The sequence below is a fragment of the Sceloporus occidentalis genome, unplaced genomic scaffold, assembly GCF_023333645.1.
Source record: "Sceloporus occidentalis isolate IW3139 unplaced genomic scaffold, rSceOcc1.0.p SCAF_6, whole genome shotgun sequence".
NCBI lineage: Eukaryota > Metazoa > Chordata > Lepidosauria > Squamata > Phrynosomatidae > Sceloporus > Sceloporus occidentalis.
Window position 1 is genome coordinate 5,345,853 of NW_028316986.1, and position 27,469 is coordinate 5,373,321.

General features: G+C 41.6%; 1 protein-coding gene across 2 annotated transcripts in view; it reads right to left on the minus strand.

Annotated features, from left to right (window-relative positions):
• LOC149310352 (kinesin-like protein KIF13B) overlaps positions 1 to 27,469 on the minus strand; it is a 198,115-nt gene that overhangs the window by 112,346 nt on the left and 58,300 nt on the right. For both annotated transcript variants that reach the window (XM_089528788.1, XM_089528787.1), the window contains exons 3-10: positions 17,247 to 17,259; positions 15,955 to 16,015; positions 14,992 to 15,084; positions 11,911 to 12,091; positions 8,954 to 9,041; positions 5,481 to 5,615; positions 2,716 to 2,828; positions 1,388 to 1,499 (exon numbers count right to left, since the gene is read on the minus strand). In XM_089528788.1, coding sequence (XP_089384914.1) covers positions 1,388 to 1,499; positions 2,716 to 2,828; positions 5,481 to 5,615; positions 8,954 to 9,041; positions 11,911 to 12,091; positions 14,992 to 15,084; positions 15,955 to 16,015; positions 17,247 to 17,259 — 796 coding nt within the window. The remainder of the gene's footprint in view (positions 1 to 1,387; positions 1,500 to 2,715; positions 2,829 to 5,480; positions 5,616 to 8,953; positions 9,042 to 11,910; positions 12,092 to 14,991; positions 15,085 to 15,954; positions 16,016 to 17,246; positions 17,260 to 27,469) is intronic.

The window sequence follows — 27,469 nt, forward strand, 5'->3', positions numbered from 1 at the left end:
AAGATTTGCAACAGTCACAGGGGATTGTGACACAATTCAGAAGATGCCAGCCACAGATGCTGGTGAAGCGTCAGGAACAAACTCTTCTAGAACATGGCCACATAACCCGAAAAACCCACAAAAAACTACAGTTCAGAAGCATTTGCAATACTGTGGGTTCCCCAAGAGCATGGACAGGTTTCTTCTTTGAACTACAAGTCCCAGAAACCCACAGCTGATATGGCCATGCTGGCTGTGGAATTCTGGGACCTGCACTCCAAACAAAGGTCTGGGGTTTCTTGTTTGCTGCTGGCAGGTTGCTGCAATTTTCATTTACTCTCCCTCCCATCACAGGCCTAACACAAATGATGATGATGATGATGATGATGATGATGATGAATAAATAATATTATTTCTTATTTGCCTCTCCCTATGGATCAAGATAGGGAATAATAACAAATTAGACACATAACACCAGTTTAAAGAGCATATAAAACCAATTCATGTTAAAACAATTAGTACTGAATCTTCCTCATCCAGAATTCCAAAATCCTAAACATTTTTGTGGATGGCTGAGATAGTGACACCTTTGCTTTCTGATGGCCCAGTGTACACAAAATTTGTTGCGTGCACAAAATTATTTAAAATATGCATAAAATTACTTTCAGACTGGTTAGAAGCATTTAAAGGATACTCAACCTGTATATACTTTAAAACTCATATTTTAAAAATCATCTGAATAGACCTGACAGAGCAAATTAGTTTTTGCTGCTGTTTAAACTCAAGAGTGTGTGTCCAGTTGATGAATCTCCTCTGACAAGTCATTCCACAATCTGGGGGCGGCTGAAGAAAATGTCTCCTGTTTAGCAGTTGTTACCCTAGTTTTGGCTGATCGAAGCAAATGTCCCTCAGAGGACAAGAAAGTATAAGGTGGATTATACAGGAGAAGTAGAGCTCATAGGTAATCCAGCCCCAAACCATGTAGGCCTTTAACAGTAACAACCAATGCTTTGTATGTTGCTTTGTACCTTGCCCAAAAGGTAAATGGCAACCAGTGGCGTGATTTTAATAATGGAATAATATGATCACTCCTAGTGCCAGTAACCAACTTGGCTGCCATATTTTGAACTAATTGAAGTTTCCAAACTTGGTACAATGGTAGCCCAATGTACAGTGCATTGCAGAAGTCCAGCCTTGAGGTTATCAGCACACATACCACCATCTTTAGATCTTGAAGCTCTAGGAAGGATGCAGCTGGTGTAACAGCCAAAGCTGACAGTCTGCAAGATTTACATTTTTTACACTAGCAAGCACAGGGACAGAAAAGAGACTGTATGTAGGCATCATCTGATCAGAGCAGAGATTTCTTATACTCCTTTCTGAGATGTTGAATAAGTTGTTGACTTACTTTGAGTAGCCAAGTGAGCACCGAGTCACGGTATGGAACAAATTTGTTCTTATTTTTGCCAGCAGCCTGATCTGCGAGGGCAGAAATGACCAACCCAAGAGTTGTGAGAGATCTACATGGGAGAGTGGAGGAAACGGTTTTGAAATATTATAGCAATCAGTACCCACAAACAGGCTGTCACACAAGTTTAGCAGCATCTGCCCCCCCCCCCATCCTACAGAAATATTTTAGCTGCACTTATGGGTCACAGCCATGTCACTGGTATCGGAACTTTTGTGGGTGAAACGTAATGGTTAGGATAAAACCTAACCATTAATAAACACACAGATTACTAATCAGTAATCACACAAAGACTAAGCACTTACAGAACCAGGTGAAAAAAAAGGTCTTGGGGAAGGGAGAATCAAGAGCTTGGGGGAATTTGCTTTTGGACTATGCGGTTGTTGTGTGCCTTCAAGTCATTTCCAATTGATGGCAAACCTACTGAACCTATCATAGGGCTTTTCTTGGAAGGTTTTGTACAGAGGGAGCTTGCCATTGCCTTCCTGCTAGGCTGAGAGAGTGTGACTTGCCCAGTGTTACTCAGAAGGTTTCCATGGCTGGGTGGGGATTCTGACCCTTGTCTCCAGAGTTCTAGTACAACACTCACTAAACCACTCTGGCTCACTTTTGGATTGTAACTCCCAGAATGCCCCAGCCAACATGGGGACTGAGAGTTATAGTCAAATTTTATACTTCCCCTGTCAAGATTCACTTAAAAGTGGTTGTTTTCTTCTGAATTCGACCAGTTCGTACTGTCAGTTTTTGAGGGCAGAGTATTTAAAAAGAGAAAGGTTTCTGCTTTTGAAAGAAACACGCATGGGGGAAAAAAAGAGAACATACAAGACAGTAGCATCGGGGTGTAGAGAAATCTAGACAAACTAAGGTCTAATCCACACTGCAGAAATAATCCAATTTGACACTGCTTTAACTGCCCTGGCTCAGTGCTAGGGAATCCCAGGAATTGGAGTTTTTTGTAGCATCAGAGTGCTCTCACAGAGAAGGCTAAATAGCTCACAAAACTACAGTTCCCAGGATTCTTTAATATTGAGCCGGGACAGTTAAAGCAAACGGGATTATTTCTGCAGTTGTGGACTGGACCCAAGTTAAGTTGCCTCCTTTTCATCCAGACATCGAGGGAACACATCTCTCTTTCCATGAAATCAAAAATAATGGTCTTTCCTCTTTTCAAGTCATACTCATGAATGAATGAATGACTGAATACTGAGGCACATGTATCCTGTATTCATCCGTTTCAAACATCCAGTTCCCTATTAACAAAGCCTTACTTGTTGATGTTGCTTCCCTCCTTCAGCCTGTCCCCTGCCGCTCCTGTCTTGGTCGCTCTTTCACTGCCGGCTAAGTCCACCAGGCTCAGCTTGCCCACTTTCTCACCGGAGGTCTGTGAAAAGAAAAGGAGCCATTAGTCTAAAAACACCCCATAACCTCCTACTCTTGCTATGACAATTTCTGCATTTTTAAAAATCTCTCAGGCTTCATCTATACTGCAGAATTAAAGCAGTGTGACACCACTTTAACTGCCATGGCTCAATGAAATTCTGGGATTTGTAAGTTGTGTGCGATATGTAGCCTGCTCTGTCAGAGAGCTCTGGTCCCATAACAAACTACAAACCCTAGGATTCCATCAGATAGAGCCATGTTAGTTAAAGTGGTGTCAAACTGCATTAATTCTGCAGTGTGGTATCAGCTATGGCCTTATCTACCTGCCTTGTGATCCTTAGGTACCTTCAAGTCAACTGATAGTGACCCTCTTCTAGGGTTTTCTAAGTCAGATTTATCCAGAGGAAGTTAGCCATTGCCTTTCTCTAACGCTGAGAGACGGTCCAAGGTTACCTGGGGAGTTTCCACAGCTCAGCGGGGATTTGAACCCGGGCCCCACCATGTCCTAGTCCAACACTCAAACCACTACACCATATTGGCTCTCAATGATTCAGTATGTTCCTTCAAATTGATTCTGACTTGTGTGCCTTGAAATACTTTTCAGTTTATGGCAACCCTAACGTGAATATATCTTGAGTTTTTCTTGGCATGTTTCCTCCTAAGGGAGTTGCAATTGCCATCCTCTAAGGCTGAGAGAGTGTAACTTGCTCAAGGTCACCCGGGGGTTGCGCACATAGCCTGAATTAATTTAATATACAATATTTTTAATAATGTTATGCATGAAGCACGGTTTGTGTACATTGAACAGTAAGAAAGCAAAGGTTTCACTGGCTGCATTCACACTGCAGAAATAATTCTGCTTGACACCACTTTAACTGCCCTGGCTTATAGCTTTACTCTCGTGCCATAACCAAGTCCAGTTCCCAGAATTCCACAGCATTGAGCCAGAACAGTTAAAATGGTGTCAAACCGGATTATTTCTGCAGCGTGAATGAGGTGACTAACTCAGACACCCATGTGGACAAGTATGGAGTATTTCGGATTTCAGAATTCCAGACAAGGGAGATTCAGCCTGTATATAAAATGCAGCAAGATCTGATCTCACTGAAGGCCTTTGGGCTAAAGTTTGTGTCAAAAAAATTTTGGGGGGGGGGGGCGGATGTGAGATATTGTAGTTTTTTATCTCTTGAACTGAACAGGAATTTTGACTAGCTAGCTCACTAACTCTCTGTCTCTCTGCTGGATGGGATTTTTGGTCTTTTTCTCTCTGAGAGTCTAGCAGGGCAACCTGTCTGAATCCATTTCCTCCCACACTCTGCTCAAACAGTGACAGACAATATTGATCCATGAGGCCAGAGGCTCAGATGGCACCACGCTGCTTGCTTTTATGGGAGTCTGTAAACAGAATGGATTGACGGGTGGAGAGAGGGTTTGATTCAGTCTCTCTTGGCAGAGATCAAAGCAAAGAAACGAAGGGGATCAGAGAATTTAAAACAGGGAAAGAAAGAAAAAAACAGATCCTCAGTCTCTCCAGCTTCACATCTCATTTGGTTGCCTCTTTTGAATCCATGCCTCGTTGAATCCGTGGATCTGGAGCCCGCAGATCTGGAGGGCTGACTGCATTTCTAGTTAATTTTTATTTTTATTTTTGCCATCTTGCGACTGATGAGACCAAAAGTGGAAGAGCATTTCAGACATGCTGCCTTGTTCTCTCAACATTGCCTTTCAGACCCTGCAGAAATAATCCAGTTTGACCCCACTTTAATTTGAACTGCCATGGCTCAAGGCTATGGAATTCTAGGAACTGTAATTTGTTTGTTTTTAAATTGAGTGTTCATGTATAGTAGGCCCTCCTTACCCACGGAGTTTTTATCCACAGATTCAAGCATCCACGGCTTGAAAATATTCAAAAAAAGTATAAATTCCAAATAGCAAGCCTTGATGTTCCATTTTATACAAGGGACACCATTTTGCTGTGCCACTGTATTTAACAGGACTTTAGATTCCACGGATTTTGTTATCTATGGGGGATTCTAGAACCAAACCCCAGAGGATAACAAGGACACACTGAATTTATTTTTAAAGTCTGGCTATTATTACTATTTTCCAGCCTTCTTGCTGGAATGACAACAGCTGCAACCACAATGCAGAAATAAACCATTCCAACTCAATGTCAAACTGAATTGTCATGCTGAATTGTCAAACTACAATTCCCATAATTCCAAAGCATTGAGTCATGGCAGTTCAAATTAAGTGGGGTCAACCTGGATTATTTCTGCAGTGTGGATGCAGCCAGAGAGGCCAATGCCTGCAGGCTAACTGAGGTGAAATAGAGGAAACCAGAACCACAGCACTAACCAAGGCAATTTCAATACAAATCTCAGGCTAACACCAACCAGGCCACTTCCCAACAAGATCTACTTCCCATTTGAAATGGGTCTGGAACTTTGAAAAATTGTACTTTCAAAAATTCTTTGAATGCACTGCAACTTCTCTATATCCTTTCTAAAATGGGGGCCCAGAACTGAACGCAGTACTTTAGATGAGGCCGGACTAGTGCAAAATATTATAGGAGTATTACTTCCCTCATCTTGAAAACTATGGTTCTAATAATGCAGCATTAAACTCCTGGGTCATTCTCAACTCAACTTACCCCTGATTTGATATCATACAAGGTGTGCGTGAGGATGATCTTGAAAACCGCATGGGATCGACTGCTCTCTTCATTCATATTGGTTGCGGCGACTGTCCGAGACTTATTCCCTTCAGACATCAAAGACTCTATGTCCTAAGTAAAAAAAGTCACAAAGCACCAGCATTAAGAAATGCAGAGAGGTGTTTCTGGATTACAGAACACTAGCTCAAAGCGCTTTATACTAGTAGAGTGTTTTGAAGACATTACATGGGGAGAAAGAAATGTGACATGGACATCTCTGAAGGTATGGAGGGGAACAAGAGTTATCTGAAAGGTAGGATCTGTCTTGACTTCCTGACACACTTAGTGGAAAAGCAAAAAACCAGATACTTCTCTTATTGGAATGTCCAAATAACAGAGATTTCATAAGTATTCCTCTAAAAGATGGGAAAGACACATGTCAATGAATTGCCACAACTGACCATTAATCTAAGCAATTAGACCAGAACCTGGAAATCCAACCATTTTGAATTTTTTTTTCTTGTTGTGTGCATTCAAGTCATTTCTGGTTCATGGTGACCCTAAGGCAGCCCTATCATGAGGTTGTCTTGGCAAGATTTGTTCAGATGTGGTTTGCCATGGCCTTCCCCTGAGGCTGAGAGAGTGTGGCTTGCCCATTTTGAACTACAGCTCCCAAAATTGAACTATGTTGGCTGGGTGATTCTGGTCTAAATCTTGTTGTCACTTTTGGCTAGAGAATATCTACTGAATCGATTGGATTTACCTATATGTTGACCTAGAATTCAAAAAATGATTCAATATGTCTATTCTAGTTGGAATTAACCAACAATATTCTGGCTTCCTGAGCTGCTGTTCAAGAAGTGATGCTGGTTGGCTGATTCTGGGCACTACAGCCCAACAAGTAACTTTTCCAAGCTGTGAATGCTAAGAGAGGGAAGGGCAATACTTCCAAGGGAGAACACAAGCCCTGATGTATGTCAGTTTCAGCATAGTACAGTAACATCCCAAACCCACAAAACAGTGATACTTTTATTGGGCCAATGAAAATGTGCAATATACATGTTGCAAGCTTCTTCATCAGGCAAAATGTGTTAAAAATCATACATGAGAAAGCAAAAAAAAAAAAGCTGCCCACTGTTTTGTAGATTTTGGATGTTATTGTACTTTGCTATAGGGCCAACACAGCGTACCTCTGGATATAGTTTCGGTATTAAGACAGCTTCCTACATTCCTTCTGATTAATGGAAATGCAACCAGGGGGCCCAGCCACCTTGTTTCATTGCTAATTCTTTTTCTTAGTCACTTCAGGCTATATTCTTAATGTTTCTGCAAACAGACTTAGTATGATTGCTTGCAAAACCAGTTTTGCAAGATTCTCCCCTCCTGAAACAGGGAAAATGGAGCAGTTCTTCAAGGTGCTGATATGCCACTTCTACAGCATATCCTACCCTTAATCACTGCAGGGCTTGAATACTGAAGGTGGGGGGGGTGGGTGGGGTGAAGGGCACAGGCAATGGAGGACAAACAGGTTTTGCATGCCTTATTAGCCACAGATCAGAAAACATTCTAAGGGTAAGAATTTCCCAGAGATCAGTTCATGGCTGCAAGAGTAGCCCATGCATGGAGGAAATGCAGAGTGTTTCCATGCGAGGCCCCACTGCATCTAATGTGGGATTCCAGAACTATGGAACTTAGCTTGATGAAGGAAGGTCCTTAAAAATCTGAAGTAATGTCATGTAGAAGATAGAGCAAGTTTGTTTTCAGCTGCTCCAGAAGTTAGAACACAAATCATTGGATTCAAATTACAAAAAAGACATTCCACTTAAACATTAGGAAGAACATCTTGACTACAAAATCTATTCATGGAATGGATTACCTTGGAAGGACCTCTCCTTTGGAGGTCTTGAAATGGAGGTTGGACAGACATTTTGCAGAAATGCTGTAATTGTGTCTTACTGCATTACCTCCGGGGCCGAGAGGAACACACCCCTTCACATCATCCTCCAAATTCTTGGCCCCTAACAGCCAATTGCACCTTCTACAGGGGACAACTGTGGAGCCACATTCGCTGCTCAACCCACAAAATGGCAGAGAACGATAGAACCTTGGAGCTGGAAGGAGCCACTAGAACCATGCAGTCAAACCTCTGCCATGCAGGAAGACACAATTACAGTATTCCTGAAAAATGTCCCTCCAACCTCTGTTTGAAGAAGGAGAGTCCACCACCTTCAAAAGCAGTCCATTTCACTGGTGAATAGATTCTGCAGTCAAGACGTTCTTCCTAATGTTGAGGTGGAATCCCTTTTTTATAATTTAAAACCATTGGTTTGTGTTCTAACCACTGGAGCAGCTGAAAATAAGCTTGCTCTACATTGCATTACTTCAGATTTTTAAGGACAGTTATCATGTCACCTCTCAAATCTCTCTTCATCAAGCTAAGGCATTTCCTAAGTCCTTCCTCATAAGGTTTGGTTTCCAGACCTTTGATCATCTTGACCACCTTTCTCTGGACACATTCCCATTCGTAGATATCCATCTTGAACTGTAGTGTCCAGAACTGGACTGAGTATTCAAGGTGAGGTCTGACTAAAGCAGAATGAAGTGGGACTAATACTCCCCTTGACCTAGACACTATGCTCCTTTTGATGCAGCCCAGAATTGCACAGCCTTTTTTTGGCTACTGCATCACACTGTTGACTTATGTTTAGCTTGTGGTCTATTAAGACCCCTAGATCCTTTTCACATGCATTGTATTCAAGCCAGCTGTCACCCACCCTGTGTTTGTGCATACAGGGTGAGTCTCCCTTATCCAAAATGCTTGGAACCTGAAGTGTTTTATATTTTGGAATTTTTCAGATTTTGGGATATTTGAATATAAGATGATCTGATATCTTGGAAGAGAGAACCTGGCTCTAAACATGAAATTCATTTATGTTTCTATACATGTTACACACATAGCCTGAATTAATTATATATACAGTATGATATTTGTAACAATATTGCGCACGAAACACAGTTTGTGTACACTGAACTATAAGAGAGCAAAGGTGTCACTATCTCAATCATCCATGGGAACAACTCTGGAATATTTTGGACATGGTTCATATGCACCTATATACATAAACTGAAGGTACTGGAGGTAATTTATACACAAGGTATTTTACACACAATATTCTAATTAATTTTAGTCAGGAAACAAAGTTTATGTACATTGAACCATCAGGAAAGCAAAGGTTTCCCTATCCTAGACACCAAAATGGACAATTTTGGATTCTGGATTTCGGAATTCAGAATAAGGAAGACTCAACCTGTATCATTTCACCTGTACAGATGTAGTACCTTACATTCATCTCTGTTGAAATGCATTTTGTTAGTTTTATCCCAGTTCCCCAATCATGCAAATAAATAATTAATGATGACAATCTTGCTGACCATACTTAGAAAGAGATAGATGTAACTGACTACGTTACCTTGTAGCTGGCCACAGCCAATTTCGAAAGCCCATCTACATAAGGTCCATAGACACTGTGCTCTCTGACTTTTAAGGACTGGCGGCTCCTGGTTTTTAGGAAGCAAAAACACAAGATGTCATGACTTCCCTTACACACTTTGGACAAGAAGCAATAAAGCTGAGCAGTTTTAAGTCACCCAGGCATCCACTAGGACATACTTCTTTCTTCTTAGAATCAAAAGCACAAGTTTGATTGGCATGTTTCAAGTCAAGGTAGATTTTGCCAACCAGCTTCTGCACCCAGCTTGTCAGAAGCAGATCACAGTACATGAATGTACAACAACAAAAACAAAATCATACAATATGAGAGGGGGGACGAGATGCAAGAGTCAAAGACTATCAAACATTTTGCATATTAACTGTGAAATACACACAGACTGCTCTTCACATTTTTGTGTTCACGCAAGACAGCCATCATGTTGGTCCCAGGGAGTGAAAAACAAATTCTGTAAATTATCAGACATTTGTGTTGGGCCATTTGTATACTGCTTTGAGTCCCAGTTCTGGACTCTATGGGTTTCCCAAGCCTTTCTTGATTTACCCATTTAACTTACAAATCAGTCCCAGTAAACCCATTTAAACTGTACGCTGCTTTGAATTTCATTTGGGAGAAAAGTGGGATATAATTGAATTAAATAAATAAGTGCATGTATATCCTTTCCCCACCTCCGTCACATGTCAACTATCACAAGAAGACGTGATGTTCCCAAATCATGGAAAAGTCAATTCCCAGAGCTTCCTGGAAGGATTCTGGGAGCTGTAGTTCAATAAAGTAATGTGTCCCAGCTTTACCCATCCCTTAGCATTGGAGCCCCAGTCTTAATCTGAGAACCTCCTGGGTCAGCTATTAACTTTCTTAAAAACCAAGTGAGATTATAAATGTGGGTCTTAACACCATGACAGCCTGGACATACTGATCTCATCTGATTTTGAAGTTTAGCAAGGTTGGACCTGGTTTATACTTGGATAAGAGACCACAGGAAGGAAGACAGGAGATCTCCAGGCAAGGCTAGCAAAGAAGCCTACCTGAAAATGTCAGTTAGAGAAGGCACTGCAGGACAAGATAGACCAGGGATCTGACTCAGCCTAAGGCAGCTTCCTAGATTTAATCACGCACATTAAAATATATTTCTGTCCAGCAGTACTGGGCATTTGTGTTGGGCCATTTATGTTGTGTTGGGGGGAGGGAGCAAGTCTGACCACTGTGCCATCTAGCTGAGTATTGATGACAAACTAACTAGAAGAATGCAAAGGGATCTTGTAGCACCTTTGAGACTAACTGAGCAAAATAAGTTGCAGCATGAGCTTTCTTAGGAAACTAATGTTACAACATCTCTCAAGAAAACCCACTTAGTCTGAAAGGTGCTACATGATCCCTTAGTCTCAAAGGTGCTACATGATCCCTTTGCATACTGCTATTCCAGACTAACATGGCTATGTCTCTGACTAGCAGAAAGTCTGCAGGGTTCCAGACAGCAGTATTTCTTTGTCCCACCTTGAGAAGCTTAAGGATTGGATCTGGGTGCCTTTCACATTACACAAGCACAGGACAGAGATTCTGTTTTAAATGTCATGGTTCCACCCTGCAAATTGTAAGGATTGTGGTTTGGTTACACACTACAGCAGCTGAGTCCCAAACTCTGGCCTTCCAGCTGTTTTGTTCTTCAGCTCCCAGAATTACAGACCATTGGCCAAGACAGCTGAGGCTCTGGGTGCTGAAATCCAATACACCCAGAAGACCAGAGTTGGGTTTCCCAACGCTCAAGAAAACCCATCATGAAGAACAAAGCAACAATACTTCTGCACAGTTTGTGTGTTTGCATATCCTGAAATGGGGTGTTTGTTTTGTTTTGTACAAAAGAAGACAGTCTTACACAACCTAGGCAACATGGTTGTGAGCCGCCTTGGGTCCTTTTCTGGGAGAAAAGCAGCACTTACCCAGAAACAGGGTTTCTGCACAGAACACCCCCCCCCCATGTTTTTATGCAGAAATGGTCAGAATGCGTTGTTGTTGTTGTTTTTGTTGTATATCTTCAAGTTGTTTCTGATTCTATAAGTTGCCATAAGTCGGAAACGACTTGAAAGCACACACCAACAAAGGCTATCATGGTTTTTTATTATTATTATTATTAACCTTTATTTATAAAGCGCTGTAAATTTACACAGCGCTGTACATACAACCTTTTAGTTAGACGGTTCCCTGCCCACAGGCTTACAATCTAAAAAGACACGACACAAAAGGAGAAGGGAGAGATGGTGGAGAAGGGGATCAGGTCCAGCAGTTCTTCTCTACCTCCGAGGCCTGGACCAAGGCAGATGGAATGGAGGATGGGCTTGGGTTCTTAATGGATGGTCAAAAGAAGAAGGGAATGACAGTAGGGAAGGGGGAAGTCCAGCTCATCTGCTCTCTCCCATAGGCCTCTCTCCCCCTCAAGATGGTGGTCAGAAGGAGGGCTCTTCATCTTTCAGGCGAGGCCTGGACATGTTTTTGGACAAATTTCTTCAGAGGGGGCTTCCCACTGCCATTCTCTGAGGCTGAGAGTGTGTGACTTGCCCAAGGTCACCCAGTAGGTTTCGTGGCTGAGCTAGGAATCGAATCCTGGTTTCCAGAGTCACAGTCCAACACTCAAACCACTAGTATGTGCTACTGTGTGCAGAAATATTCAGTGGGGAGATAACTACAGATATTATTTGTTCCTGCAAGCAAGGACAAAACAGGCAACGGATTACATCCCTAACCACTAAATTGTTGTCCTCTGCCATAGGCAAACGCTAAAAGTTTTGCTTTGGAAAAAGGCATGTTCCTGCTAGCCCTCTGAGGAATGCAGGTGGGGGACACAGACCTCTATCTCCTGTAAGAAACTAGTTTACAAGCCTCCTTGCAGCCTCAATTATTTTTGCCACTGTCTTCCTTACCCCTTCGGGTCCAGCAGATCTCTGACTTTCTCATTGTAAATCTCCATGTAGGATACCTCCACTTTGAAACTCTGCTCCTCGCTCTCCTCTTTCTGGGCTCTTTCGAAGAGGGTGCTGCAAAGTCGAGGGATTAATCCCGGTTGGTCAGCTGTGCCCATCATCGTGTAGGATTTTCCAGACCCTGTGAAAAGAGGGAGGGATTGTAAATCAAAGATGCACAAAAAGGAAGAGAAACTTGGGATAAAGGACAACTCTGGGACATCTTTATAAATTTTACTTTAATAAATTATCCTATTTCTTCAGTTTAATCTGTACTGCAGAAATAATGTAGTTTGGCACCACTTTAACTGCCATGGCTCAACGCTACTGAATTCTGTGGCTTGTAGTTTTGTGAGATACAGTCGGCCCTCCATATCCATAGATCTTTCTTCCATGGATTCAATTATTCATGGCTTAAAAATATTCCAAAAATATATAAATATTGCAAAGCAAACACTGATTTTGCTATTTTATGTAAGGGGTACCATTTTACCTTGTTGTTGCTGTGTGCGTTCAAGTTGTTTCTGACTTATAGTGACCCTAAGGTGAATCTATCATGGCATTTTCTTGGCAAGATTTGTTCAGAGGAGGTTTGCCATTGCCTTCCCTTGAGGCTGAGAGAGTGTGACTTGCCCAAGGTTACCCAGTGGGTTTCCATGACTGAGTCAGGATTCGAACCTTGGTCTCCACAGTCCAAATCCAACATTGAAACCACTACGCCTCATTGGCTCTTTTTTAAAAACTTTTTTCCTGTTATTTTTAATAACATGTTTTAATTTTTTTAAATGCTATTGATAATTTCATTCCATTTGAATGCTGATCTTTTGTATCTTTTAAATCTAAATGCTAAAGTAGGTCTGCATTGATCCAAACCCATAATGCTCCCATTGCTCTTAAGGAGTTCTGCAGACTCACAATCACTTAGCACAGATCAGTTATGCTTTAATGCGCCTTGCTGTGTGCTCCAGATTTTTAAAGATTTAAATGCACATGTCTGGACCATGCAAGGAGGCTAAATATTCAAAGATCAAGGAACAAACAATGAATGTCTTTGCATCACTGACGGCAGCCTCTCCCTACAGTAATAATTCTGATTTAATAGGAATAAATAAGCACCAGCAGGCAAAGACTTCCCTATTTAAACAGGGCTTCAGTTGTTAACTGATTGGAGAAAAATGATCGAATAAATGGGGTGCTTTGTATTTGTTTTATTACGATTTAATATGTTTTAACCAAGACGATTAAACCAAAACTATTGCAGCTTGGATGTATCCAGAGACAATGGATGAGTCTGCACTGCAGAAATAATTCAGTTTGAAACCACTTTAACTGCCATGGCTCCATCCTATGGAATCCTGGTATTTGTAGTTTGGTGGAGGCACCAGAGCTCTCTGACAGAGAAGGGTAAATGTCACAATGCTGCAAATCCCAGAATCCCACAGCACTGAGCCATGTCAGTTAAGGCAATGTCAAACTGCATTATTTCTGCCGCGCAGATGCAGCCAATGTGATTCACTGGAAAAAGATAATGCTTGACAAAAGGAAAAGCAGTGATAAAAATGGAAAGCCAAACTACAATTTTGCAAGAAATTTTCCAAGGCAGCTGATGACCCTGGGGCTTTTAGAGGTCTTCCATTCATAGGCCTGCCAAAAGAAGAAACTGATCTGAAATATATCATTATTAATTATTAATTATTATTATTATTATTATTGTTATTGTTATTATCATCCCACCTTTTCCTCCATTTGGGATTCAAATTAGCATGCAACAATTAAAACAAACATGGCTAAAAACGTATAACATACGAAAGTTTTAAATGTAATTAAACTGTCAAAAAATTAAAACCTGTTAAAACGCGTTGAAAACATAAACCACTAAAAGGAAAACATCAAGGCCTGTTTCCTTTGAGCAGTCAGTCTTCCAAGGCCTGCCGGAACAAGAAAGTCTTTTACCTGCCTGCGGAAATACAGCAAATGACAGCAACAACAAAATGTGTTTTTAACAAGTTTGAATTAATGTTTTGAGTGGAGTGTTTGTTCAACGGGTTTTAATGCTTTGTATCATATACTATTAAATCTATGTTTCGTTCTAACTTTGTACTGGAAGCCACTGGGAGAAAAATGGGGTATTAGATCAACAAACAAACAGGGTTGGCTGGTTTAAACTGTGATTAGATCAGGTTGGTTTAAACCATAGTTAAAACTTGGTTTAAACCAAATTACTTTTAGTTTTTCTAATTGATTACTCATGCATTTATTGTTAAAGTCTGGCTATTATTACTATTTTCCAATTTCTTAATTTAACAACAATGGCTGCATCCACACTGCAGAAAAACTCCTTTCTTACACCACTTTAACTGTCATTGCCCAATTCAATGGAATTCTGGGAATTGCAGCTTTTTGAGACATTTAGTCCTCTCTGTTGCCACAATAAACTGCAATTCCCAGAATTCCACAGCACTGAGTCATAGCAGTTAAAGTGGTCTCAATCTGGATTATTATTTCTGCAGTGTGGATGCAGCCAATGACTGCTTCAATTTAAACATTTTAATTTAAATAATTTGTTGGCAGTGGTTCCTTATCAGACCAGTATCCAGCGTTGGTTGCTTCTTTTTAATTACTTTATTTTATATTGAAGAAATATCCTTCAATTAACAACTCTGAGAGTATTTTGCATGTTTTATTACATATAGGCTACATATTTTCTGATTTAATAGAAATAAAAAGCAATAAAAATGGTGTTTTAGTGAAAAGCGTAAATCATATCAACGCCTAATAATCTGGGAATGTTAGAAAGCATTAAACATGCTTTCTAGTAAATAAAATACTATCTTACAGTATTAATATAATAAGCAGGTTTCTATTTTTTCCATTAAAAATGTATGCAAAAAATTATTTGTCATAAACAAAAACAAAAAACCACTACTCTTTGGAAAATTGATCCCCCCCAAACAAACAAACAAACAAGCCATAATCACATGTAACCCATAACCATTTCTTTCCCTTTTAATTTTCCTTAATTTCCACATAAAAAGGGCTTACCAGTCTGTCCATAGGCAAAGATACAGGCATTGTAGCCTTCAAAAGCATTCTGGAGAATGTTTTCTCCAAGGCACTTGAAAACAATATCTTGGCCTGAAATTAGAACAAAAGGTTTCAAATTATTGGGGGGAGAAGCATTAAAAACAACCCACCCACCTCTTTTGATTAAGACCCTAAAGGATGTGCAATGCACACACCACATGAAAACAATGTGATGCCTTTCATGTATGTCCAAAGTCAAGGAAGCCTTTGCAGATGGAAGCTGCAAGGAGTGAAGATAAGTCATCTGGACTTGGACTGAAGCCTTCAGGAACTCCCTTCTGAGTTACTCAACGCTTCCAACTAGCAAGCCAAAGATCGCAACAACACAACAAGTGCATCCACTCAGACCAAAGCTCTGACCTCCTTGCATGTCCGAGACCACATCCGCACAGCAGGAATAATCCAGGTTGACACCACTTTAACCTCCATGGCTCAATGCTATGGAATTCTGGAAGTTGTAGTTTTGTGAGGTAATTTCCAGAATCCCATAGTATTGAGCCATGGCAGTTAAAGTGGTGTCAAACTGGATTATCTCTGCAGACGCAGCCCAAGAGGCACAACTCAGTGAACGCCTTGTTCCATCCCAAAAGGTTCAGAGTACCATATGTGCTTGATTTCAAGAGGTAGCTGCTGACCAAAACTCACTTAAAGTACATCCACACTGCAGCATTAATCCAATTTGTCACTGCTTTAACTGCTATGGCTCAGTGCTATTGAATTCTGGGATTTGTACTTTTGGGCAATGTTTAGCTTTCTCTTTTGGACAGATCTTGTGCCACAACAAACTATAATTCCCAGAATCCCAAAGCACTGAGCCACTGCAGCTAAAGTGGTGTCAAACTGGATTATTTCTGCAGTACGGATGCAGCCCTAGATCAACACTACCCCTCCACCGCACCTTGCTCAGATCTACAAGAGTACCTGCATATTTTTCCTTGACAGTTTCATCCATCGACCAGAAGCAGTGATCGTAGGCAAATACCTGCAAATAAATAAAATAGAAAATGTCATCATGAAGCTGAGCATGCTGTATGGAGATATTTTCTGAGATCCAATTGCCATCACAATAAACTGTACAGCCGTTATCTCCAAGAACACAGGTGTGTAAAATTCATGCTGGCAGAGTCTAAATTTATTTTTATTTTGCTAGAACATCAAGATTTACCAAACCAGAGGCTGAGGCAGAAGACATATTCTTGGAGTTAAAGCATTGACCTTGTAGGTACTGGACAGAAATACTCACTTCCATCTTAGAAGAAAAGGGACTGATGGAAAGAGCTGTGTAATAAATTTTAGAAATTACAAAGAAAGAACAAAAATAATCTCTTTACATAATCTGCTGTATTACAGTACAAGCTATACTTGAAATTGGTGGAGAGCAATGTAATAGAAGTAAAGCTAATAACTATAAGGAGCTTATTTAGTATGATAAACTGTATGGAAGTTAATTTTTTTGTTTGTGTTTGAGGTATCTGGAGGTTGGATGGGATTCTGGAGTATTTGTAGGTGGTGATGGTCTATGTTCACGTGGTTTCATTTGCTTGGAAAGCTTTCTCCATGGTTTGGTGCAAAAATTCCCAGAAAAATAGCACCAAGTTTTGTTTACAAAATTGGGGGTTTGAGAGCATTTGGCGACTGGGGGGCTTAGGGGCCAAAAGGGTAGGCTCTAGACACTTCACTTTGCCAACCCCTGCTTTAGGGACACTGGGAGAGAAAACAAATTTTGACTTTTTTCAGGGGTGGGGGGGGACAAACCCCAAGTTCCCATGGGGCACTCCAAGCTCCTCCTAGCTCCTCAAAGTTGCCGATCCCTGTTAAGAGAGAAAGGCAGGAGGAAATGGTTAAAAAAAGACTCTGTGTGTCAATGCAGAATTACATTAGAATATTTGTAGGTAGAAATCCAAATCCGTGCAAATAGGAGAAAACATGTTTGTTTTGGTTTTTGTAAACATGCACACAACACAGTCTTTCTTCCTTATTCCTCAATGCTCAGTGCGTTGTGTGTAACTGTTTTCCTCATTTGTTCCGGTGACTCACGTCTTGGCTGCCAATGCACAATGTTACTTTAATTTTTCCCTCTTCCTCACACAGTAGCACTGAGCACATGGAGAAAGAAAGCACTGCCTGTTTTTATACAAAATACAAAACATTGTGTGGATAAACATCAGGGTTTTTCACAATACCAGTAGCAACATGTAATCAAAATCTCTTACCTTTGGCTGGCTCCTGTATTTCCAAGAGAGAACAGCACAGGGCATGAAAAAGAAAAGGAACAGAAATAACCAGTTAACAAAAGAAATATTTTTTGCAGTATAAAGTAAACAACAAATTCATCAAACATCCACTTTAGCCACTGACAGATACACAACTTCAAAATCGTCACCTAATTTTTTAAAAAGCACAAACACCAATAGAGTACTTTACGCAGGGGCATTTCTAGGGGGTGTGGGTGGTGCAGACTTCATTGGGTGACATCTGAAAAGGAGGTTTATGCCTTCTGTTGTAGAGTGTGGCATTATTACCCCAAGATCCAACCTTCTTCTACCCCCTTTTTCTGAAATTAATAAATATAAAAAGGACAGTCCGAGGCTCATAGCTGCGAATGCACCCTAGCGCAGGATTTCTGGGGCGAGAATTCCCCAGAGACAGGCTTCCAGGAGTGGGACTTCCCTGGAGACAGTTAAAGGCATGGGGGCACAGGGGAAGGAGGAGTAACAAGTGTGTGTCTGTTCCTCCTCTTCCCCCACCTTCCCGTGCCTTCAACTCTCTCCACGTGTCCTCAGAGACAGCTTCATGTGCCAGAGAGGACGCGTGTGCCATAGGTTCACCACCACAATTCTATATCATTAGTTCGCAGATGTATCCATGACAGTGTCTTTGTGTGAATGGTGACCCCTCTCTGATTATTAAATAAAATAGATCTGAATCTCACATTCTGGAGTTCTATTTCTGGAACTGGTATACAGAGGTTAGATCCTTGTGTCAGTTATGTGGGCCCTCTCACTGCTTTCAACTGAGCTAATAAAATTCCCCCGTTGTATATTAATTGTGGGTGACTGCCTGGGACCCTGGCCTTTGGATAACACCACTGTGCCTCTCCATGGGTAGGCTGGGACTCCCAGAAACTGAAGGTCCTGGGAAGGACCAGGTTCACCTGCACAGAGGTAGCAAAGAGTCCAACCGGGACACTGTTGGCATGGTATGGTGAATTCCTAAAGGCCTTTCCCATTGCTGACTGGTTTGGGACTTGTAAACAAGGCAGGCAGACTGGGACATCCTGGGACAAGGACAGTCCTTTTGGGTACCCTGTTCCACTAGCCATCAGCAGCAAGTAGGCTAGAGCCTTTTTAATAATAATAATAATAATAATTATTATTATTATTATTATTATTATTATTATTATTATTATTTATAACCTGCTCTTCAACCAAGGCTATCAGAGTGGCTTACAATTTGTAAATTAAACATTTCTGTTCCAAAGTGGCCCAATCTAGGGTGAGAGTATGAGTTACCACACTGGCATGACACCAACACAAGTGACACCACTTACACCACCCACTCTGCAATTTCTTACTGTTATTATGGTGACCCTATGAATGAAAGGGCTGCAAGCAGTGTGGCGTAGTGGTTTGAGTGTTGGGCTGCCACTCTGGAGACCTGTCACCTCAAGATGTGCCCAAAGAAGGATAGCCTCATTTCAGTCCACAAAACCCATTATACAGATGTGCTAAAGAAACTGAGAGATTCAGGTCGACGGGGAAGAGAAACCAAGTATTTTGGCAGCAAAACACACCAGTGTCTTTCTGATTGGGTGTGACAAGAATAACTCCGATCTTTCAATCTTGGGTAAAGAGAAATAATTGCAGGAGAAGAACATTAAATTCAGATTCCGTCTTACGTATTTTTGTCCCTTGAACTTAAGAAAAAGAGGAGATATCTGACTCACACTGATTGTCTGTCACTGGGTCTGTCTCCTGGAATAAAGATTTACCCTTCAATGCTCCTCTTGTCTTTTAACTGTGTGTCAGATTAAGTGCAACAACACACATGAAGCAACACATAATTAGCAACAATAGAAGGTTGAGAAGGAACCGGGTGCTGCTGGAACTAAAGATGGAGAAGTTATTCTCCATTATTCATTTCCTGGCTGAAAAATCAATTTCCCTACTCTTAGAAAGTCCAGCTGCAAAGAATAGTAAAGTTGCAAGAATTCTGAACAATTTTTATCCATAGTTCTTTGCGGTTTTTTCAGGCTCTGTGGCCATGTTCTAGAAGAGTTTATTCCTGACATTTCGCCTGCATCTGTGCTTGGCATCTTCAGGGAATGCACAATGCAAAATTGTGCTGGCCATGAAAGCCTTCGACTTCACAATTTCCATCCAGTCTGCACAGATCCTGAAATGCTGTTTGAAATTATTCTATGGCCAAAAATGCACATGTTTTTGGCACATAATCATGAACTTTTGTGCAAATGCCTCACATTTTAAAAAGAATTTCCCCCCAGATATTCCCAGTGTGTGTGTGTGTGTGTAAGACTGTATTTATTTGGGGGGGGGGGGAGAATAAAGCCCCTCTAATACAATTTCTGTGCAAAAAAAATTCCCATGTGTATTTCTGCAAAGTTTTTATTCCCTAAAATACTTTAGGATCTGCAAATTCCAGATGAGAATTATACAGAAATATCCATTTTTTCCTGCAGTGGGCAGAAAATTGTGGAAGTTATTAATCCTCAGATGTGAGGATGGAACTGTGGAGTATTTACATCCTTAGTTAAATGAACTCTTCAGTCACACTGTGTTGTTGCTGCTGCTGTGAGCTTCATTAATTTGAATCATTAGCGTGACATAGTCATTTGAGTGTTGGATCACGACGCTGGAAACCAGGATTTGATTTGGCCATGAAACTCCCTGGGTGACCTTGAACAAGTCACACTCTCTCAGCCTCAGAGAAAGTCAATGGCAAACTTCCTTTGAAGAAATCTTTCCAAGAAAACCCCATGACAGAGTTGCCTTAGGATTGCCATAAGTTGGAAATGACTTTAAGACCCACCACCACGTTCTAGCCTGGAGAGTGATAACAATTTGCAAATCGTGAAAATGAAGCACTTCCTCTCTCATACAACTTGAATATTAACCTAAACAGAATGGAGAGTGAAGAAATCTAACATGAAGAAAAGCAACTCGATAGTGCTGGAGAAGAGTTACTGTGGAATGTCAAAAAGACAACAAATGAGTCCTAAAGTAAATCAAGCCTGAACTGTCCCTTGAAGCTAAGATGACGAAACTGAGACTGTTGTACTTTGGCCATGTCATGAGAAGACACTGACTCACTAGGAAAGACAATAATGCTTAGCAAAGAAGAAGGCAATAGTAAAAGAGGAAGACTGCATTACATGTGAATAAACTGCAGCAAAGAAGCTATAGCTGTCTTGAGTTTTCAAGACCTGAGTTCATGACCAGGACTACTGGAGGTCTCTCATTCATAGGTCTCCTTCAGTCAAATCCCACTTGAAAGCACATATCAACAAACATTATTCCCAGAGCATGATACAAGGCAGTCCACAACATGAATTAAAATGTATTACAGGTAAAATGCCAATAACGTATAACATTAGATAGTGTGACATAGTGGTTTGAGTTTTGTATTATGACCCTGGAGACCAGGGTTTGATTCTCTACTCAGCCATGAAACCCACCAGGTGACCTTGGGCTCTGTCACATGCTCTCAGCCTCAGGAGAAGGCAATGGCAAACCTCCTCTGAACAAATCTTGCCAAGGAAACCCTGTGATAGACAGAGCTGTACACACCTTTATATCACTTGGTCACAAAGACTGCCCGGTATTTCCCTAAGATCCCACTTGGCTGAGTTAGTCCCAACAGCTGTCGAGACAGAAGGAGATGGCTATCTTCAGACAGCAAGATCACAACTGCTTTTTAATCATTACTGAAGCATTTAAAATATCATTTTACTCATCATGTGCATAAAATATTGCATGTATGCATGCATATGCATGTGTATGTGTACGTGCATGTAGCTCCACCCGATATTATAGGATCTTCTATAAGATCAAATCAGACAGCCAGTCTAGGCTGGAAGCCTTTATAGCTGGTGGCAGAGTGTTGTATGACCAGCTCCAGCCGATGGATTGGTGGTGGTGGTGGTGTGCCTTCAAGCCATTTCTCACTTAGGACTATCATGGGTTTTTCTTGGCAAGATCTGCTCAGAAGGTTTTTTGGTTTTGCCTTCCTCTGAAGCTGAGTGGACTTGCCCATGGTCACCCAGTGTGTTTCTATGGGATTCAAACTGAAGTCTCCAGAGTCGTAGTCCAACACCCAAAGCATGACACAAAATAGTTTCTCCTATGGATTGCTAGGGATTTCCACACTGTATGGTCTTCCCTCTATTTCTTTCCTTTGTCCAAAAGGACAAAGTGGAATCTCTCCTTGATGTCTCTTTGTTCCACAAGTTGGAGATTTTCCTTGGGGGGGGGAACTCCAACACCCACAGTCTCACAGCCATCAGGACCATTGCCCATGTTTCTGGAGGATTCTGGAACTTTCCAAACTCTGCTTTGGTCAATAATTTAAGAATCACTTGAAAGAGTTGGCAAGAAAGTTATTTTGTCAGGGAGAGCAACATTTTGTCTCTGCGGCCTCTTGTGAGACCTATTACACTAGCTTTCTGAGATTATTGAAGAAGGAAGGAAGGAAGGAAGGAAGGAAGGAAGGAAGGAAGGAAGGAGAGATGGAATTCTCATGCACTCGGGCAGTTTTTTGTTATGGAATGTACTAAACACAATTGACTTGTAAGTTTGCTGATTTTAATGTGATAGGTTCCCACACTGTTAGGGGCTTAAATGAATCAGAGTTGGAAGAGACTCCAAGGGCCATCCAGTTCAACCCCTTTTTGCCAATGCAGGAAGACACAATCAAAGCACTCCCAGTGACAGGCAGCCATACAGCCTCTGCTTACAAACCTCCAAAGAAGGAAAGTCCATAGCTCTCCAAAGCAACCTACTCCATTGTCAAACTGCTCTTAGAGTCAAGATGTTCTTCCTAAGCTTTAGGTGGAATCTCCTTTCCTATAGTTTGCATTCATTGCTCTTGTAGTCTAGTCTCTGGAGCAGCAGAAAAAAAGAAGCTCACTCCAACTTCTCCATAACATCCCTTCAGCTATTTAAGGATGACTATCCTGTCTTCTCTCAACCTCCTCTTCTCCAGGCTAAACCTACTCAGCGCTCTGCCGCTCCTCACAGGGAATGGTTTTCAGACTCTTCACCATTTTGGTCACCCTCCTCTGGAAAAGCTTCAGCTTGTCCACATCCTTCTTGAATTGTGGTGTCCAGAACTGAAGACACAATTCCAGCCTGAGGTCTGAGTGGCATTATTACTTCCCTCAATCTAGACACTATTCTCCTATTGATGCAGCCCAGGATTGCATTGGCTTTTCTAGCTCCCACACTACATGCGCATACATAGTCGTAGGCAAACTGAACAGGAATTTCAGTTGGAATCGCACTGTCCACAACTATACTGTATGGACCTTGCTTTAACACAAATATTGTTCATTCTCTGGAGAAACTGCCATGAGAATGCTATTTTGCAGGACGTGCGTAATATCATTGCTTCTGGAAGTGGAAGGAAAAGAGCAAACATTAGGTATGGCCACCCAAGTATAGAAACGGAACTTAGAAAAAATGGCTTTTTGGGGGGGACTAAAACTATGAGAAAAACCTAACCAGTTTGGTGACTGGCAACACCAGCTAGTAGAGTTTTGGAGTTGCCATTTGAAGAAAGTATTTTTCCAAGGTCTGGGTCTAACCCAGACTACCAAAGTACAATGACTTTTTAGCCCCCACTCATATTAAGGCAGAGCACTTAAAACGTTCTGGCCTCTATTATGCTCCTATTATTCAGTGTTTGGGGATTAAAGGCAGCAATAAGAATATAATCCCTGTGGCCATTTCCCACATATGGAGGTTTCAAAAGGGGGATTACATTGTGAAAAACAAGCAGCTCAATACAGGACCAAGAGGCCAATTTCAAATAAGCATAATGTTCTTTTCCACAAAGATGCACACATGGCCTCATTTCACATTCAGCACAAGCAAAAAGGCAGCAGCCCTCAAAATGGCACAGGAAAGCTACAAAATGCAACAAAAGCAGTCATCTCAAAGTCAACTGTGTGGCCACAGTCAAGTAGATGTCGTGTATGCATGCACACTCAACTTTATGCATGTGTATCTGAAAACCCTGGATGATGGGACACTGCCAGTATTCCTGTCCTTGATCCAAGAGGTGGAAAAATCCTCAACATGTTGACAGCATATTCTGATCAGAATCCTTTATGTCAGAGCATACACTTTTAGAGGTACGAGTTGAGTCTCCCTTATCCAGAATTCCAAAATCCCAAATACTCCAAAATGGTTCAGAACGTAGGAACTAAGACTAGGACTGATGGGGTGGCATTACAAGAGAGTAGATTTCAACTTAACATCAGAAGAAACTTCTTGACAGTACGTGTGGTTCAGCAATGGAATGAATTGCCTACAGTGGAGTCTTCTTCTCTAGATGTCTTCAAAAAGAAGATGAGATCCTGCACAGAACAAGGGATTGAACTTGATAACCTTTGGGCCCCTTCCAACTCTATTGATTTTAAAGGTTTTACTTTTCCTAGACATCAGCCAAGGAGAAAATCAGTCCTGTGTTTATTGATGGATTTCACTGTTAATAAATTCTCCATTACAGGCAATGGACTCTATGGGGAGAATTCCAGGTAGGACAGCAATCTCATCAAATAACTAACGTTACTGTTGTTGCATGCCTTCATGTCATTTCTGACTTAAGGTGCCCCTAAGATGAATCTATCACAGGGTTTTCTTGACAGAATTTATTCAGAAGGGGGCTGAATAAGGATGTCTCTTGTTTATATAGTGCTGCCATAAATCGAAGGTGACTTGGGAGCAGTTAACAATATACTACCAGATTGCATCACCATCACTCCATTTCACAGACTGAAATTTGATGGAAGATGAGCAACATAGATATTTGTTATATTTGAAGCACGATACAGATGAAAGAAGGCGCTCATTCCCCATCTGGGGGTCGTCTGTGCGCGTCTGGACAAGAGATTAAATTCCCACATTTCATATTCTCATATTTTTAACAGCACTAATCTCAAGTAATCTCAAATAATTAAACGGGAGGTTCTAAATAAAAACAAAAGCCTTTTGCAAAACAGCAGAATAGATAATGTTCAAGTCTTTATTAGTCTTCCAATTCATTTTGCCTTCCTTAAAATATAGTTTCTGATTTTTTTCCTGTTCATTGTATGAACACTGCATACTGCATTAATGCTGGCGTCTTCACAGACCACACTTACCAGTGAGAATAAGATGCCAATATACTGGGGTTTATGACAAACAATGCATGCAAAGTTGGAAAACCACAACAAAGTTCAAGCTTGTAGCAGCAATTAGTGACTCAACATTTGTCCGACTTAAAGGAGAAGAAACCCAGGCCAGAAACAACGCCTTCAAAAGTCACTGGAAGAGAATTAACTTTCCCTCCATCAATTTGTGGCAGAATCCCCAATTTCTTTAGTTATTCCTAGACATTCCACTCTACCACAACTCTCCTCTCTAACCTTATTTTGACCAATTTGGCTAATAAGTGGCTCAAGGAGTTCAATGGGTCACTGCCGGGGCAATTTGCTCCAGGTAACTGATCCATTTGTTAACGTCTGTAAGGGGGGGGGGGGCTGGGGAAAGAAGCATCCCTGCTGCTCTTTGAAAGTCTGTATCCATGTGGTGGAAGCTTCTGGAGACATATCTGGCCTTGGTAACGGTACTTAGTTTGAAAGACTGGATCTGGCTGCCAGTGGAAACTCTATCTGAATTGTCCCAGGAGATATTAATCATCCCATGTCATTGACCCAGATGGCTGAGGCTTCTGAAGTCCAAACCACTTGTAGGACCAGAGTTCGGGAATCCCTGAGCTAGAGTATCCCTAGCAGGTAGCTGTCCAGCCTGTTATAGAGTCTTGATGGTAGCTATTAAAAGCACAGATCCCTGCATTTTCTTCCCATTGCTTCCCAGCCCTGTGGTGAGTAGGACAACTAGGGAATTCCAAGCATGCTGGCACACTACCCAGTGCCAGCTGTGAAAACCTCATACCAAATGTGACCAAGCTTACCACAGAGCCTATTTTCAGGCCTATGAGGTCGCGGTGGAAAATTTTATTATTTGTTCCCTCCCTGCATCAGCAGACTCAGATCTAGCTAAACTCTTCTGGGTGGTGCAAGTTGGAATTCCAGACTGGGATGCCCAAAAGGTTCATCAGCTGCAACTCTCGGCAAGGCTTTTGCTGGGTTCTTTTGCTGAGCGAGTTCCTCAAACTTCAGTCTGACATTGACGATACATCTTAGTGCTTGTCTTCACTGGCCAGAATACTCTGGGCTACCCTTGGTGTATTTTGGCCCCAAATTTTCTCTGGTATCCTTGTCCTCTCCAGCAAGTGATGAGTCTCTCCACACAAACTCTTTTCTGACGTGATCCCCATTCATCATCCAACACTGATGCTGAGATCAAAACAAGGTGCCCAGCCATGTTATCAACACTGAGCACCTTGTTCTAACCTTAGAGTTACTCGTGCCCGCAGCTGCACTGAGAGGCTCACAGGAGATGAAAAGTCAGAATTGAGGCTGAAGGATTTACATTTGGGTTAAGAGGAGGAAACATTGGACAGAGTGCAGGCATTGTGAAGACAGTCGATTTGGGGCTTTGGGCCTGTGTCACGTAAATAGGACGCAGCAAATCCAAGGGGAATTCGAACTAAATAATCCCTAGATTTTTGGGCTATGTGGCCATGTTCTAGAAGAGTTTATTCTTGATGTTTTGCCAGCATCTGTGGCTAACATTTTCAGAGAATGCTGGCATGGAAGAAAGTAGGATAGAGCATGTGTACATATATTGTGTGACTCTAGGATGGGAAGAGTGCTTTCCATGTTAATCTGTGTATTGTTCTATTGTTGAATGGCAAGGCCTCGGGGGGGGGGGGGGGAGGGTATGCAAGGAGAAATCCACATTGACATTTTTCTAAAATTGCCAACAGTTCTTTCCAGAAGTATAAAGTTCCAGAGCCTCTGAAGAAAGCAATGGGAGCCTGAAATAAAAACAATTTCCTGCCAACTATGTATACAACTCATGTATACAGAGCATGTAACAGCCCAAGGAGCCCAAGGAGACCTCAAAACATGGCAAAATCACCCCCATGGCTCCCAAGGGATATTTTTTTTTGGGGGGGGGGGTTCAATGATTATTTAACGCAAAACAAAACAGGGCATGCAAAATGCGATGGTATGGCCAATGCAATCTCTCAATCCTTGAGAGTTGCCCATCCTCACCTTAGACAACTGCGTAAGAAAGTATCCAATAACCTTAACCTTAACCTCAACACAAGCCATATCCCCATTTGCCTGCAATGCAGGGCAGCCCTACCTCCAGCCCAAATGGCCACTGGAATATTCACAAAAAGGCCACCAGAATGACTGGGAAGCTGCCAGCCACGTCACACCACCATTATTGCTGTCTCCTCCTTGCAAGTAAGTATGCCAGAAGTTACTCTCCGTAAGTATAACACAGGATCTCAGCCAAACCAAGGTAGGAGAAGAGTACTCAAGTCTCAGATCCTGAAATATTTCCAAACACTCCACTCTATACACACACACACACACACACACACACACACACACACACACAACCACCACCATCACCTCCCTTGATTTGCATGCACAAGCCATGACATTGTGCTCCGGGGCATTGGACATCTGTATAGCCCCAACCCCTCAAATCAGAACAATTAATTTGCATCATCTACATTTCCCCACGACAATTTCCCCTTTCTAGACACGCGCCCGTGACCCTGAGTGCCATGTCGTATCAGTGGCGCCTTCCAATCTTCCCGTGTTGCTGTCACTCCAAGTCAGTCAGCATTTCACAAGTGGGAGGAGATTGGGGACTAAGCTGTGGTTGACCTGATTTATACCCCCCAAAAGAGCAAGAGACCATTCTCTCTGTGTTGATAGACATTGCATCTGAAGTCCCTATATATTTGATCCCTACAATTATGGCTTTGGAGTGTGTGAAGCCAAAAACATCCCTTTTTCCAAAGCCTGAAATCCAACACTTATGTTGTTTCAGCTGCAAAGAAAGACATTCACCCCAATGGCCAATCTGTTAAAGGGATCTTTCTTTTGAAAAACCATACCAAATACTGAAGGACTGGAGGAGTAAAGGAGCTTTTGGGGAGGGGGGAGTAGAAAAAAAGGGAGAAGTAGGCAGATTTTAGTGACAGATGGACATAAAAGCCAAAGAACAATTAAAAGGAACCTTAATACCAAGCAGCGCCTCGAGAAGATGCAGCGATGCTGCAATGA